This window comes from Ochotona curzoniae, unplaced genomic scaffold, assembly GCF_017591425.1.
Source record: "Ochotona curzoniae isolate NIBS_2020 unplaced genomic scaffold, NIBS_Ocur_1.0 contig_2210, whole genome shotgun sequence".
NCBI classification, from domain to species: Eukaryota; Metazoa; Chordata; class Mammalia; order Lagomorpha; family Ochotonidae; genus Ochotona; species Ochotona curzoniae.
The window spans coordinates 28,330,404-28,347,137 of NW_024465369.1; the positions used below are offsets into that span (position 1 = coordinate 28,330,404).

General features: G+C 36.0%; 1 protein-coding gene across 1 annotated transcript in view; it reads right to left on the reverse strand.

Annotated features, from left to right (window-relative positions):
* TTC21B (tetratricopeptide repeat domain 21B) overlaps nt 1-16,734 on the reverse strand; it is a 67,388-nt gene that overhangs the window by 26,042 nt on the left and 24,612 nt on the right. The window contains exons 9-18 of the mRNA XM_040971661.1: nt 16,220-16,412; nt 15,705-15,802; nt 15,191-15,391; nt 11,424-11,553; nt 10,985-11,142; nt 10,223-10,447; nt 8,594-8,832; nt 6,254-6,326; nt 5,505-5,615; nt 4,652-4,790 (exon numbers count right to left, since the gene is read on the reverse strand). Of these exons, the coding sequence (XP_040827595.1) occupies nt 4,652-4,790; nt 5,505-5,615; nt 6,254-6,326; nt 8,594-8,832; nt 10,223-10,447; nt 10,985-11,142; nt 11,424-11,553; nt 15,191-15,391; nt 15,705-15,802; nt 16,220-16,412 (1,567 nt within the window). The remainder of the gene's footprint in view (nt 1-4,651; nt 4,791-5,504; nt 5,616-6,253; nt 6,327-8,593; nt 8,833-10,222; nt 10,448-10,984; nt 11,143-11,423; nt 11,554-15,190; nt 15,392-15,704; nt 15,803-16,219; nt 16,413-16,734) is intronic.

Here is a 16,734-nt window from a genome sequence, read left to right on the forward strand (position 1 = left end):
ACAAATTGAAGTTCCCAATTGGATGCCCCTAGATTGGGGCAGTCATGCCACTGGGAAGCGAGCCATTTACGGTGGAGTGAATCTCTGGGGAGTGAACCAGTCAAGTGAGGGACTCAGGGAAGGAAATCAGAGTTCACTCCAAACCCTCTGGAGAGATACCAGAACCAGCCAAGAGGGAGATGCTAGATCACTGTGGGTCAGAAACTAGATCTCAATCAGCTGCATGAACCCCAGAGTAAACAACAATGAAAGCCCAGATGCATTCCCTTGGCTACAGATAAGACCCGGAGGCTCAGTCGGCAACACCTGGAGGGTCAAGAGCCAAACAGGTAAGCAAGGTAAAGACACAAAGGTACATGAACATTAGTGGCAGGTGGTTGCTTGAGCAGCCCCAGAAATCAGGAAACTTAGCCAAACAGTGAGCTAACATTTGAAGCAGTCTTGACAGAGGTGCTGGCAATAAAACCACCTGCTTCATTTCAAAGTTCCACAGACTGTGGGCAGGGAGAATCAGAAACACAAGACCACATGCTGAGTGCCCCTTGGGCAGTGCCTCTTTCTGACTCCAGACTCCACAGAAAACAGCAGCAAAACACCCTGCACTATAGAAACCTTCCTCACCCCAGAAGCCACAGAAAACAGCAGTAAACCAGCAGAAGAGAGTGAAGACCTACTAGTCTGTTCCACTTCACAGCCTCACGAGCAGTGGGTGGGACACTGTCCAAACAGATGTGCAACTGTGTGGCCCTGTGCTACAGTAACCCCTCTGACCCCAGATGCCACAGAAAAAAACAGTGAGAGAGAGACTATGCAAAAGAAAGCCCAGCCATGACCTAGGAATGCTCAGGGCTAAAGGACACAACCAGGGCGACACTGTTTACAGACTGAAGCTGAAGCCTCTCTACTCACAAATTTGGAAGCAACAGATACAACATAAGGATAAAATTTGTTTGAAAGCTATCATGCATATTGTCAGATCATGATGGAATCCAAACTAGGTATCAGTAAGTTAAACTACCCCAGAAAATTTGTAAATTCTTGGAAGCTGAACAACATGGTACTGAACAAACAATGGATTAGACAAGAAATTTAAAAATTTCTTGAAACCAATGAAGACTCAAATACAACACACCTGTGGGATGCTCTCAAGGCAGTGTTAAGAGGCAAATTTATCACAATTAGTGCCTATATTAGCAAACAAGAAAAGCACATACCCAAAGGAGCCAGAAAAACAGCAGCAAAATAATCTCAAGACCAACAGAAAAAAATAATCAAAATGAGAGGAAACAAACCAAAAAAAGACCAAAAGAAAAACACACAAAATCAATAAAACAAATTGTTGGCTCTTCAAGAAAATAGAGACTACACATCTCATTCACCCAACTGATAAAATAAAAAGTGGGAGAAGACAACAATTATTAGAATCAAAGACAAAAAGGCAACATAATAATAGCTACCATGGCCATACAGAGAATAATCAGATTTTTCTACAGGCAACTATCTGCCAGTAAGTCAGAAGGCTTTCAAGAAATAGACAGAATCCTGGACACATATCATCTACCAAAACTGAGTCATGAGACAACAAAGAATCTAAATAAACCTATAACCTAGGCAGAGATGGAATCAGTAATTAAATCCCTTCCCAAAAAGAAAAGCCTAGGCCCAGATGGTTTCACTGCTGAATTCCACAAAGCATTCCAAGTAAAACTGACCCAAATTCTTCATAAACTATTCAAAACAATAGGAAGGGAGGCAGTCCTTCCAAACTCTTTCTATGAGGCCAACATCACCTTAATACTGAAACCAGAGACACAAAAGAAAAAGAAAACTACAGACTGATACCTCTGAAAAAAACAGATGCTAAAATCTTTAACAAAATACTAGCCAGTAGAATGCATACTACATCAGACAGAGCATTCATCTAGACAAGGTGGGATTTACCCCTGCCATGCACGGGTGGTTTAACACACTCGAACGTATAAATGTGATTCACCACATCAAGAAACTGAAGAACAAACATGATATGATTGTCTCAATAGATGCAGACAGACACCACTTCAGGCTAAAAACCCTAAGCAAGGTTGTATTCTACAACATAGTCTAAGCAATTTATGAAAAACCCAATGCCAGCATCATACTGAATAGGGGAATATTGGATGCTTTCCCACTAAGACCTGGAAACAGACAAGGATGTCTGTTATCACCACTGTTACTCTCCACAGTACTGGAAGTGCTCTCTAGAGCTTCAGGCAAAGAAAAGAAATTAAAACTGGATAAGAGGAAGTCAAACTGTCTCTGTTTGCAAGCAACATGATTCTATACATAAAAGAAATAAAAAAACTCAATAAAGAGATGGGTAGAACTTATAAGAGAGTTTGGTAAGGTGGCAGGGTACAAAATAAATGAACACAAATCAATGGTTCCAGTATACACAAACTCCAGGGCTGAAAAAGTATTAGTCAGTATGGTCCCTTTTACAATAACAGAGAAGACTCTTAAATACCTTGGAATAATCTAACTATAGATGTGGAAGACCTCTATAATAGTAAATAGAAATAGAGAAATAGAAAAAGAATTTAAACGATGAAGTATTATATCATATTTCTGGATCAACATCATCATCAAAACATCCATATTACTGAAAGCAATGAGGAGATTCAATGCGTCCCAATCAAAACCCCAAAACATCCTTCACAAGAGTGAGAAAAAATGATACAAATATTCATCTGTAAATGCAAAACACCACGAACAGCCAAAACTATCTTGAAGAATAAGAATCTAGCTGGAAGGATTACAATTCCACACTTTAGGACATATTACAGGGCAGAGGTGATCAAAACAACCTGGCACTGGTAAAGAAACAGAGAGGGAGATAAATGGAGCAGAATAAAAACACCAGAAGAGGGCTCACACATGTACAGCTAATTGATCTTTGACAAGAGAACAGAAAACAACCCAGGGGAAAAAGTTGGTCTCTTCAACAAATGTTACTGGAACAAGTGGATAGCAGCCTGCAGAAGTGAGAAACAAGACCCTCACCTTTCATCATACATAAAGACCAAATCTAAATAAAGTATCTAAACCTACACTCAGAAACCATTAAATTATTAGAAGAAAACATAGGATAGGAATTATTCTATAAAATATAGGCATATGCAAAGATTGCATAGAAAAAATCACCAAAAGCACAGGTGGTCAAGACCAAAATAAACAAATGGGACTATATCAAACTATAGCTTCTCCACAATAAAGGAAATAATCAACAAAGTAAAGAAGCAACCAACAAAGTGAGAGAAAATCTTTGCACACCCCATAACAGATGGCTAATGTCCAGAATAAACAAAGAATTCCAGAGAAACAATAACAAGAAAACAAAACAAGCCAGTTAAGAAATAGGCAAAGAAAATGAGCATTTTTCAAAGGAACTAATCCAAATGACTGACATGAAAAAATGCTCAAGCTTCTTAGCAATGATGGAAATTCAAATAAAAACCACACTGAAGTTTCACTTAACCACGGTGAGAATGGCCTACAATAGTGCTGGAAATGCAGGCTGGTGCAGCTAGTATGGAGAATACTCAGGCAACTGAAAATTCACTTACCATATGAACCAGCAATCCCCCTCCTGGGAGTATAAACAAAAGGACTGATACATATACATGAGAAAGCAACCTCCACCCCTGTATTCACTGCAGCACAATCAACAACTGCAAAAACATGGAAACAAGCTAGATGCCACTGAAGGACTAGATAAAGATACTATGGTACAATGATTTTATGGAATACTACTCAGCTATTAAAAAGAATCAAATTTTACCATTTGGTCTCAATTGGAGACCATTGCGCAACCAAATGGTCTCAGTTGGAACCATTGCACTCAGTGAAATGAGCCAATCCCAAAGTGACAAATATAACATGTTTGCTCTAAGACAATCTCCATAGAAAAATAACAGAAATTAAAGGTAAATAAAAATACAATTGTAATCTCACAAACGAAGGTATATCGGAGATCAGAGTACCAGGAATCAAACAAAATCAACAGAATACATCTCTAGTACTGAATAAAAGCAGGCTTTCAATGAAACTTCTAAATATATGTAGACAACAAATATTACAATTTCTGCCATTGCCTATACTAACAGTGTCATGACCCACATAAAGAGCAGAAAGCTGGAGTCATGACTACATCTGACAGAGTATTTTACTACAAAACAAAGGGGATAATAGAGGGGAGAGAATGGGATGGGGGTGGGAAGAGAGGAGGTCCTATGTCTGCAAAATTGTAAAACAGAAAATAAGAATTAAAAAATAAAGTATAATGATCCAATGGACATTCAATTCATTTTCCTCATCATTGACATCTCCACCTCCCCAATTTAAAGTTATCACCTTCTCTGGCACATTTCTGCATTCATATGAAAATTTAAAATCAGCTTAAAAATCGGTCTTCAGATTCAATTCATGTCAAAGAAGAAAATAATTCCCATGTTAAACACTATTTAGGAAAATAATAAAATATTTAAATGTTTTTCCATGTAACCAAATACATGTAGGAAATACTGCAAACAAAAATACATATTTATGTATAATACATATAAAACAAACTGGATTTATAAGGTATAATTTCTTTAAATCAGAAAGACTTTCATACCTGGATCATGAGTAAGAGCATGCTGAAGAACTTTCTCTGCTTTGTCATACCATTTCAACTTTAATAAGAGCTCAGCAAGATCATAGCAAAGGTAATTCTGCTGTCCGCTTTTCAGAGCAGCTTCATAGTAAGTAATTGCCTAAACAAAATCCATTTCAGTTAGGAAAACAAGGCAGTGAGAATGATATTCAATCACAGGTATTTTAAGCAAAGCATAGGGATTGAAAGCATAAATGCAGTTGGAAATAAGTTAGGAAGAGTGTTAGGCACACAACTATGCTATTATTAAGGATTAGTGCTTTTTTTTTTTCCAGAAAATCCAATGCCACCTAAAGTAACTAACACTTGTTATCATAAATGGCTGAAGAGTTGTGCATGTCAAAGAAAGTTTTACTGATTTTATCCTAGATAAATTTTACTGAATGATATACACTTAACATTGACTTAGGAATAGGGCAAGAAAACAAGTTAAAGGAAAACCTGTTATTCCTAATAGAAAAAAAAAACCACCCTGAAATCATGCAATTTTCTAATATTCTCACAACAGAAAGTACACTTATCAAGCTTTGTCATATAATGTAAGATGTAAGAAGAGCAGCTTCATGCAACTGGTTCGGCTGCAAGGATATGCATGTAACATGAAGCCTGAAGGAAATTTTAGCCTGTAAACAATCTCTACAGATGGAGCAATAAAGAATTTCAGACACTGAAAAAGTCTTCAATGTAAATCTCAGTTCATGATACAAATCTGGAATTTGCAACTATCAAAGATGTAAATGGTACTTTTTGAAGAATTCTCTAAAACAGGTTAAGTTTCATCCAGAAGGTGCATTTCACACTATAAAGTACTTGCCTTTGAGTAATTGTGAGTTTTGACAAGGGCTTTACCAATTTTGCTTGCCAGTGTTCCATCTTTTGGGTTCTGATTCAATGCTTGCTCATATGCAATTATGGCTTCTTCAGGCTAATATTATAAGACACACAGAAAAGCAATTAAAACAGCTTAAGGAGATCCTACTAAATGGCACCATTTCTGTAACTGTGCTCTAACATTTGAAATATTTTCCAAGACTAAATATATATTAAATTCCAGGAACTTTAGCAATTCCAAAAATGTGATGAGTAGGGTAAGTACAACTTAGTGGTATAATCTTACCAATGTGTTCACTTCTTGGCATTTTAGCTAAGATCAAATGTAATCTTATCCACGCTAATCACTCTAATCCACATAAGCAACATCATGAGAATTAAGAGATGACATCCTATTTTTCATTTCTGGCAGAATCACAAGTTACAGAGAGCTGGAGGATTGTTTCCTTGTAAAGAACACTATCTTAAACTGTTGCCCTCCTCTTCACATTAAGACACATTTCTGGCAATGATATCTGTTTCCAATAATGAGGGTGCTCAATTACTGGATTTCAACTTGAAAAAAAATTAAAATTAAAAAAATTACAATAGAAGCGTTCTTTTATTGTGATACTTGAATTTTGCCAAGTTAAATGTAATAACGAAAAAATTTTTTATACATATAAAAGAAAGTCCTTTTAAAAGAAAGTTATATTGATCATTAGAGTGTTTCAAAAGCAAATTTAAGTTTACCTCTTGAATATTCATGTATGCGTCACCAAGGAGAAGAAAAGATCGAGAGCTGGGCATCCTTTCAGCAATTTCCCTGCAACACAGACCAACTTAGTGTATGTGATTAATGCATGAATTGTTTACTAATTATTTAGTAACTAGTTTAATACATTAATTATTTATGGTTAACTAGTTTAATACATTAATTATTTACTGGTTATTTAATAACTATTAAAACACTAATATTTAATCAATACATTTTCTAAACTAATACAACGAACAATAATATTTATTAAATATTTATTAATATTTATTAAATTTAAAATTACTTCCTAAATATCCAACAGTGTAATTAAAAAAAACTACCACACATACCAATACCCAAATTGTTTATTCCAGGTAAATCTTTTGAAATGTAAGTAACAAAGCATTGACAGCAACTGTAACTCTTCATTAAACTTAATTTTCAACTCATATTTTGGTATCTTTATTATGAAATGATACGGGAATGAAGATTCTGAAAATGATCTGTTACACATCCTGAGCTCTGAAAGTCACAGAACAATTTTATTTTGAAGTGTTACTTCTAAAAATACAAGTAATAAAGTAATCACATTACTTGTATTACTGCTGCTTACTTTTTTGTCCACAAAATATAGGTTTAATTTGGTCAAAACATAAAATTATTCAAAAATTATTGTGCTAAGTTTCTATCATACAATATTTATATAATTGGCACAATAACTCTGAGAAAGGTAATTCTTATCCCAATTTTATAAAGGACAAGCATTCTAATTAATGCCAGAAATAAAGCAAAAATCTATAGCTTCATACTATAATTGTTCATCTAAAACCAATCATCCCTATTTTAAACATAATTTATTTTCATTAAAGATATTGCTGATCATAAAATATATGACTTAGGAACTCCAATTCAGCTATCAAAATACAGAGTGTGAGCCTGGTGTGGTAGCCTAGTGGCTAAAGTTCTTGCCTTACACGCACTGGGATCTCATATGGAGCCAAGATCCTATGTGGAAGCCAGTTTGTGTCCCGGTGGCCCTGCTTTCCATCCAGCCCCCTGCTTGTGGCCTGGGAAGGCAATCAAGGACGGCCCAAAGCCTTGGGACCCTGCACCTGAGTGGGAGACCCAGAAGAAGCTCCTGCCTCCTGGCTTCAGATTGGCTCAGTTCTGGCCATTGCAGCCACTTGGGGAGTGAATCAGTGGACAGAAGATCTTCCTGTCTCTCCTCTCTGTATGTCTGACTTTCCAATAAAAATAAATAAATCTTAAAAATAAAATTAAAAAACCGCATAGAGTGCTCCTTAGTTTCTCTCAATCTCTCAGCCCACACACACACAAAAAATATGAATAGTTTTTAAAGCTTTGGTGTTTATATATTATAGCTGAAACAGTCTTAAATTAATGCATCAGTTTTACTATGTTCTTAAGAGATAATTTTTTCTTAGCTTCAGTGTGTGTTTTATACTTACCCTTCTGTTTAAGAGGAACAGCAACTTGAGTTTATGTACATTTATGTGAATTCTAAACAAAACTTTAAAATTTTTAATTTCCTGTCCTTTCACCAAGCAAATTCTGTAATCCATACCTTGGTATGTTGTATACAAAGCCATAACTTTCTTTTTTTTAAAGATTTATTTTTATTATTTTTTTTCATTGGAAAGGCGGATATACAGAGAGGAGAGACAGAGAGGAAGATCTTCCATCTGATGGTTCACTCCCCAAGTGAGCGCAACGGGTCGATACTATGCCAATCCGAAGCCAGGAGCCTCTTCCAGGTCTCCCACGCGGGTGCAGGTTCCCAAAGCTTTGGGCCGTCCTCGACTGCTTTCCCAGGCCACAGGCAGGGAGCTGGAAGGGAAGCGGGGCTGCCGGGATTAGAACCGGCGTCCATATGGGATCCCGGGCGTGCAAGGCGAGGACCTTTAACCACTTGCGCCACCGCGCCGGGCCCAAAGCCATAACTTTCTTTTGTGACAACTGCTACACTGAGTACTATATGTGCCTGACTGGTGTCACATGACATAATGTTCATAAGTTATTAGAATCTATGCAGTTTTTCAAACAGGAAGAATCTGGGACTAGAAATAGCATTTTTTGAGAAGAGCTGAGAAACTAAAGAATCCATAGTTCAAAATAGCCATACTGACATTTTTGGGCAGCAGATTACTTCGTTATACTGACTGTGGTTGGTGACAGAAGGTAACAAAACCTCAGTTGTGAAAGAATCTATAATTATAAAGTATCTGTAAATGGTAGAAAGGAAGACTACAGGTAAATTATAAATTAATTTCAGGAGGTAGATGTGTCAGATCTAGTGAACTCAAATAACTGTTTACCTGTAACATGTGATATACAACATCTTCTCTTTTCTGTGCTTCAGATAAATATCTGCCATTTTTTCTTTGACCTCTATAAAATAAGGCTGTTCTACCGTAACATTTCGAAGCATGGTTAGAGCCCGCTCAACATCTCCCTGAGCCAGAGCCAGGTCTGCATTGGCAATTGTAACACGTAATTCTTCAGATGTTCCAGAAAACTCATGGATGGCATCTTGCAAAACTTTTGCTGCCTCATGCTGTCAGGATGAAATTAAAAGTCTTTCAAGATATTTGTCAAATTACACTAGAAAGAGAAATTTTCTAGTAAGACAGAATGAATAGTGAATACTGATATAGGTATGATATTCATGACAAAAAGTACTGAAGTTTCTGAAAGGCACAAAATCTGAAAGTTAAATTCAGAGAATAAAATGAAATGTGACCATAGATATTTTCTAGCTAGACAAATGTTTTGACATCTAAACCAACACTAGTTGCTAAGCAAAGTCATTTTACAATTCAATGAGAACCTATGTAAACCCAGAATTAGATTCTGATCATTTAATTTACACAAACCTACTCTCAGACAGTTACTATCTTTATCCCCACCTTTCACAGAGAAATGGCGATGTGAGAGGTAAAAAGCTAATTCACAATTCAAACTCAGGTAGCCTAACTTCTGTGTTCATTGCTGCCTCCTTAGGAAGGCTGGGTTCCTGAATCCATGCTCACCTACTGTTCACAACGGCTTTCTCCTAGGCAGCAGACTATTTTAATCCTTCTGGAACAACATTTTTTGTTGTTACGCAGGTGAATAATTTACCTTTTTCAAATGAGTTCTTTAGTAAGTCAAAAGTGTCACCGATTTTAACACTCATCTCAGCTTTGTAGATGCCATGACATTCTTAGAAATGTTTAAATGTGAAATAAAAATACTTAGAATTAGCTAAATATGCTTGAAAAGGTCCTGCTTGCCAAATGTATTTTAACTTATTAAAGAACATAGAAATTCTTTGTGTTTGGAATAGTGTCTAGAAACACAGCCTTCTTAATTTCCACTATAATTTGAAAATAACTAATTAGCAACTTCTGTGTCCCCAAATAAAACTTATGTAAATGATATTCTTTGTTTCATATAAGATTTTAATTCTCTCAGAATTACATTCTATCTATCTGTATATAAATCTATCTATATATATGATTATTTTAAGGTATCTGTATGCTATTGAATATTCAATATTGGATATTGAATACTTAGTTAATCTTCACAAAGTCATATTCAGTATTTCTTTTGTTCTTTTAATTATGGAAATTTAAAGTTGATACTTTCATTTTATTACAGTAGTGTACACCTTATGTGTCTGTGTGAGTAAATCCTGTTTGGGATTCATTAAAACTGTGTTACATAATGACCTCTCCCAGTGGTCAATACAATTATAAATCATACCACTGCAGTTTCTGATAGTCAGCATAAGCATACTGACCTATAAAGCCCTCTAGAAGTTAATTTTGCTTAACTTTCGGGAGGTTGTAGAAAGAACGTGTTCTGGTGCAGAATAATAATAACAATAGTTTTTTTCTAAACTTTACCACTCATCCTAGTGAAACAAGGTTTAGGTCTGAACAATAAATTAAAGCTTGACCTACCTGCTCTCCATTTAAGCGATGAACCTCTACCAGTTCAAGGAAAACTGATAAACGATGGCTTGTATCAACTTCAGTTTTCCTGTATTTTGATTCTGAGGAAGTACCGGTTCTTCTCATTCCTGGTAAACTCATTGCCATATGCAGAGTTTTAATTGCTTCTGCTATTTCTCCCATTTTCTTTTGTGATTGAGCTTTTATCAAATGATATAAAGGGTATTCTCTCACCTTAAAAAAAATACAAAATAGTATTTTTGTGAAAAGTTTACAATATTAACTACAATTTGCCATCCATCAAATACAACATAACAGGACTAGGGAGAACGCATTTGTGATATGCACTTGAGACCTATTTCTGTTCCCTTTTTGACCTTCTGATTACTGATAAGAGCTACTTAGATCAGGGAAATCAGTTATTGCTAACAGGAATGCTCTTGGATGACACAGTGGTGATCACAACTTTCTTCTATAGCAAAAGAGAAAATATGAGCAATTATTTTTACATTCATTGTCGCATAGAACAGATTATTACAATATGGAGTTTCATGGAAAATAAAGCCAAAGTTCTTAGAAAGCAGAAAGATCAAACATTAGTTTCAGTTCTTTTGTCACTAACACACACACACACACACACACACACACACACACACACACACGAAATATGGCACAAGCTATAGAATACAAAACAGCCAAATATTTCAACATTCATTAAAGATTCAAGAAGGAGGGTATTAAGTCTTCTACATTTGAGTCTGGAACACTTACCTTGAAATCATAGCTCAGACAAAGTTCAAGAGACTGAGAACACAACTTGAACTTTTCTTGAGACAAATAAACCTGTGCCATCAGGAGATGAGCATCTGCGTAAGAGGGACTGTGTTCCAGGCAATGCTGCAGGTTACTGTAAGCTGCTTCAATATCACCTAAGATGAGGCAAACAAGACACTGTCATATTTCAGACAGACTGGTCTGAAATACAGAATGGTAGACCAGCTCCCATTCAAGCGTGTTGGAGAGTAGGGGAAGAAGAGATTATAAATTACGTTTTGTTCAGTTATGTTCCTCAATTTTACCTGCTTCCATGACAGACAAAATAGTCAGCAAGGCATCTTAATTCCCAAAGGCTCAAACTACTTGTTTAACACCTGTTTTTAACCAGCATCAGAATAAAAAGGTGATTTTACGCTTCTAAGGGATACTGTACCTGAAAAGTACTTTACTTTCGCTATTAGGAAGACAGCCTGCAGAAGACCTGGAACAGTTCTTACAATAGTTTCCAGGATTGAGGTACAACGTCTGAGAAGTGGAGACACAGGCTGCCCAGGGCTTGCAGGCTGGAGAAAACAAATCAGCAGATCGTTTTACACGTTGAACACGGTATTTGGGTAAAAATTAATAACTGTTAATTTTACTGTGACTATCAAAATTAACTAATTTTTTTCTGAATTTTTCCCTATCATATTTATTTCGCAATGCTTTTACTATGGCTGGGCCAATATTACGTTATTTCCCTGTTATGTACAGACAGAACGTGTACATTTTTTTTAGCAGCATCATAATGAAATTGTTGCACAATTACTGGCTTGATGATGAAAGGAGCTTTGCTCTTTGGAAGCGTCATCAAAGTAATGTATCTGAAGGAACTGGGAAGTGGAATTTCTTGCTAGAACTGACAAAGTAATGAGTGTTCCAGTTCTAGGCTTCCCTTGTGATTTACTGAATTCGGTTATTTTCACTACCCCCCAGAGTACCTATAGTCAGGTTTAAAGATGTTAGGTTTTCTGGTAGAAATCGGAAGGTAGAACACAAACATGTACTACATGAAACGTCTCTTAGTTTTATTCTCCCCCTTTTATGTCTGGCCTGTCATATACCCTGAAAGGTTTCTCTATCTAATTAAAGCAGTACTAGAATATTGCTCAGCTTTTCAATTTTTCTTATCTTTATAATTACTTTTTACCTAACCAACTTTTTTCTCCAAAGGTTCTCTAATCTCTGTTTAGAAATAGATATTAGGATTTAAATACCACATGTTTGTTCTTCTTGCTTAGCCTTATGGACATTGTATTATTTATATGAAAAATTATCTTCTTTATCCCCTTCCCCCAATTTTACCTGACACATAGATTATTTTTAAATGTTATTATATCTTCTTTTATTTTTAAAATTTACTTGAAAACACACAGTGATGAGAGAGGGGGAAGAGGAGGAGAAAGATTGAGAGAGACTGATTTTCTATCTGCTTTAATCTGATTGTTGGTTCAGTCTCAAAATGCCAGCAAAAGCCAGGGCCGGGTCAGACTGAGGCTGGGAATTTGGAATTCCATTTGAATCTCCTACATGGTCGGTAGAAATTCAATTACTGGGACATCATCCACTATTTCCTAGGAACAGAGCAGTAAGGTGGATCAGAACAGGGGAGGCCAGGCCTTGGACTGGCATTCCAAGGTGAGGTGCAGGAGTCCAAGGCAGGGTCTTAACCTTATGCACCACACTGTCTGCCAGCACATATAGATTCTTTTTTTTTTTTTAAAGATTTATTTATTTATTGGAAAGTCAGATATACAGAGAGGAGGAGAGACAGAGAGGAAGATCTTCCGTCCGATGATTCACTCCCCAAGTGAGCACAACGGCCGATGCTGTGCCGATCTGAAGCCAGGAGCCAGGAACTTCCTCCAGGTCTCCCACATGGGAGAAAAATCACTTCTGTAATGAGCCATTATCAATGTTAAAAAAAAGTGCAACATCTTTCCATTTTGAGACAAACAACCAAAAAAATGTGTTTCCCAAAAGGCATTCAAAACATGACTATCATTTCTTAGAATATTTCAGCTTTATTCAATCCTTATGGCACTTAAAATCCATATAATTAAATTTAGCATTATATAATATCTCTTTGTCATGGTAAGTATTGTTTCTTTTATAGAACTGAGAGTTTTAATGTGATTTTAAAAAATCAGAGTTTGTTTCTTTGCATAGTGTCACAAGAAATTCTTTTTCCACATAAAGGAAAAACCATGAAAAGTACAAGTGATGCACTGAGATTGTTCTTAGCTGTCCTCTGAGAATTCTTGAGACCAGCCATGATTTTGAATGCAATTTCAGCTGCAATCCCAGAAAAAAAAACAGAAGTATACAACACTCTCTGGATTAATATTCAAAACAGACCTCTATCTAAAAGGGCCAATGAAGCTGTGAGACAACTCTGCCCTTCTGGTACTTCCTCATGAAAACAGCAGTGGAAATGCTGGGTAGCTTCTAATCATTTTAGGAAAAAATATGGTGTCTAGCTGAACTAGAGACTCACCTACCACTTAATACACTATTTTTTCAGTCCACCTAAAACTTATTTTCAGCCCAGCTGCCAGAGAAACTCTTTGAAATGCTGGATCAGGCTGGATACTCAACTGTAAAGCCAGAGGTTAATAACAATGGCCATGGCCCTGTTGGGTCTGGTCTTCTCTGACTATGCTCCTCCCTCTACCTCTGTCTGGGCCACATTCCCTTCTTCATGCCCCAAATGTGCAGAAGTTGAAACATGCTATTTTCAGATATCCCCTTCAAGTCTTCCTTCAGATGTTACACTTTTAATAAGGGCCATTCTGACCACTATATCTAAAATTACCTGCCTCTTCTTGCTCATTATTTTCCCTTCTTTGTAAGTATGGCATAATTAATCCAATTACTTCATCTGTTTCCTCGTGCCAGAATATGTGCCTTGAGGCAAGGGTTGCTGTTTACTTTCCACAAGTTATTTTCCCAGCTTGTAGCAAAGTGCAGGATACTTTAAAAACCTATGTTCCCCTAATAAAATAATAAAAACCTAACAGCTCTCTACTATTGAATATTGAAAAAATGCATGCTAGCTTCCAAATAAATGAAAATAGATCATGACTGGGAGACTGAGATCATTCCCAGGTATGATTCTTGGAGGAGTTTAAAAAGTCATGAAAGCCTGGAAAAACACCTGATAATAAAAAGCATTGAGTTTTCTGAGAGGTCACTTCCCTGTTAACAGTCACTGAGGCCGTTGATCAGAAGAATGCCAAGAACTTTGGTTTTGGTGATGAATGGTCTCACTGCGTTCCTCTTGACTCCTCTGTTTTGAAAAGTGAGCTAACTGGGTGAGCCCTGCGGCACAGTGAGTCAAGTCACTGCTTGCAATGCCAGCATCCCATATCAGCCTATCAGCTGGTTGATGTTCTAGTACCCTGATTCCAATTCAGTCCTCTTCTGATGTGCCTCAGAAAGCAGAGGAACGTGGCCCAAGGATCTGGGCCTCTACCACCCCTGTGGAAAGACCAAGACAGAATTCCTGGTTCTCTGCCTTGGTCTGGCCAAGCCTTGGTTGTTGTAGACACTCGGGGAGTGAACCAGTAATGGGAAGTAAGATCAATATTTCTCCCTATTTTTTTTTCTATCATTCCACCTTTCAAATTCATGGTTAAAAACTTGGAATTAGGAAAATACAAAAATTAATTTTCAAAATCTGAGTATCTGTTTTAGAAATGTGAAATGTTCCTTGTTTTGACCAAGACACTGAACATGGTATCATTCCAGGAAGTAGGAGGAGTACCAGCAAGATGGGAAAAGAACCTTTTTTTTTTCCAACACAATACTTGACTTCACATAGGAATCCAAAATCCAACCCAATAATTATAGTTATATATAATAACTTAATTTCTGACTATGTTCAAAGACTGGATGGATACTTTGTGATGAAGTTTCAGTGGATTCAAAAATTAATAGTAACAGCCATTCTGAATTAAAGATTTTAATATTTATAAATCTTTGTAATCCAATGGTTGCATTATAACAGCAATCTATATGGTATTCTGATTAAAAACCATTTTAGCAAATAGAGATTTAAAAATACTATTTTAAGATGTCAATGCAGTTTAACATGTAACAGCACTTTCTGCTAAAACTTAAATAACTGTCTCCTTGAAAACAAGTCCTATAACTGCTTACCTGCATTGGACAGAAACTTAGATATTCTGTAATAATTTCTAGTAAGAAATCAGGATTTAGCTTCTCAAAATACTGTATGCCAAGAGGTAAATCTTCTAAATGTGACAAATGAGTGTCCAAGACATCATTTAACAAATTCGTAACTTCTTCTTGTTGTTTATTTTTCTTCATAGCAAGAACTGCATGCAAATAGGTTAACTCCTGGAAAATAAACCGTTTTGTTAAATTTTTTCCATTCAATTTGATGCCATGTATTTCTATTTAGACCTCAAATACATTTCAAATGCTATTTCCTGCAACTGTTCATACAAACTTAAATATTAGGCTGCACAGGTCTGTACAGAATATGTGTAAAGTCTAATTTTGTATGGAGGTTAATTTATAATGCAGTCCACACATTAAAACTGGCATACATTTGTCTTTCAGTATCATTACAAAGTAAGAGAATCAATTCAAACAGTCATATTTTATAATACCTGGTATCTACAACCAGATAAAAAATAAAATACTATACCGCAGATTTTTCAATGGACTGCTGAATTTCATTCAAGAATTCTAGCTGCTGATCTGCATCTTCTAATTCTCCTTCTATTAATTGACATCGGATACATCCTAAAATCAAATAGGACAAAAACAGTTAAAGCTTACAGGAATTTGGTCATATGCACTACAAACTAACACAAATCACATCAGTAAGACATTTTCCCCATTATGAAACTTTAAAGTTTCAGAATTGAAAATAATATATAAAAAAGAACAAAGACCAAACGAAAGAAAATAAAACAGATTGCCTTGGAACCATATAGAAACTGCTCTAGAATTTGAAATTTATAAAAGCTATTGTATTACCTCAAGATGTGATGTATGTAACAGAATGTCTTAAAGGTAAGTCTCTTTCCTGTTGTGCATGGTGAAGAGTGACTGAAGTTTTCAACACCATGAAACACATTTGTCTTCTTTAATGGCAGGCACTTAAGTAATTATGACTTGAATGTGTATTAGGGGCATTTGAAAAAGCAGTTGGCCTACCAGTCAGCGCAGGGACGCTAGTCTCATCCAGTGTAATGGCTGTCTTATACCACTTCGATGCCTCTTTAACTTTGCCTTGTAAAATCATCTGATATCCAAGTTCTGTAGCAAACTTTGATTGTTGAGGGCTTAAACTAAAAGCCTTTTCTAATAATGTCTGAATTTTCTGAAGCATGGGTTGACTACGTCCACACTAAAAGGAAAAAAGGATTAAAGTAGAGGGCAAACACTTCTACTTTTTCTTAAATATATTGTATATTTCAGAAGAATGAAATAAAAATAAGGAATACAATTATGAAATAATCAAAGAAAAGTAGAATGTTAACTGGACAACTCATCTATTAGAATTTATCATGTATCCCAATTAACGCAGCCTAAAACGCAGTGCTTTTATCAAACAAGTGTCTTGAAAACTAGACTTTTTCGAAAGATGTTACACAAATGTATTCTATGTACTCCTTTTTAAAACTGTTTCTTGACTATTTTTTAAAAAATGATTGCATAGTTGATTAGAG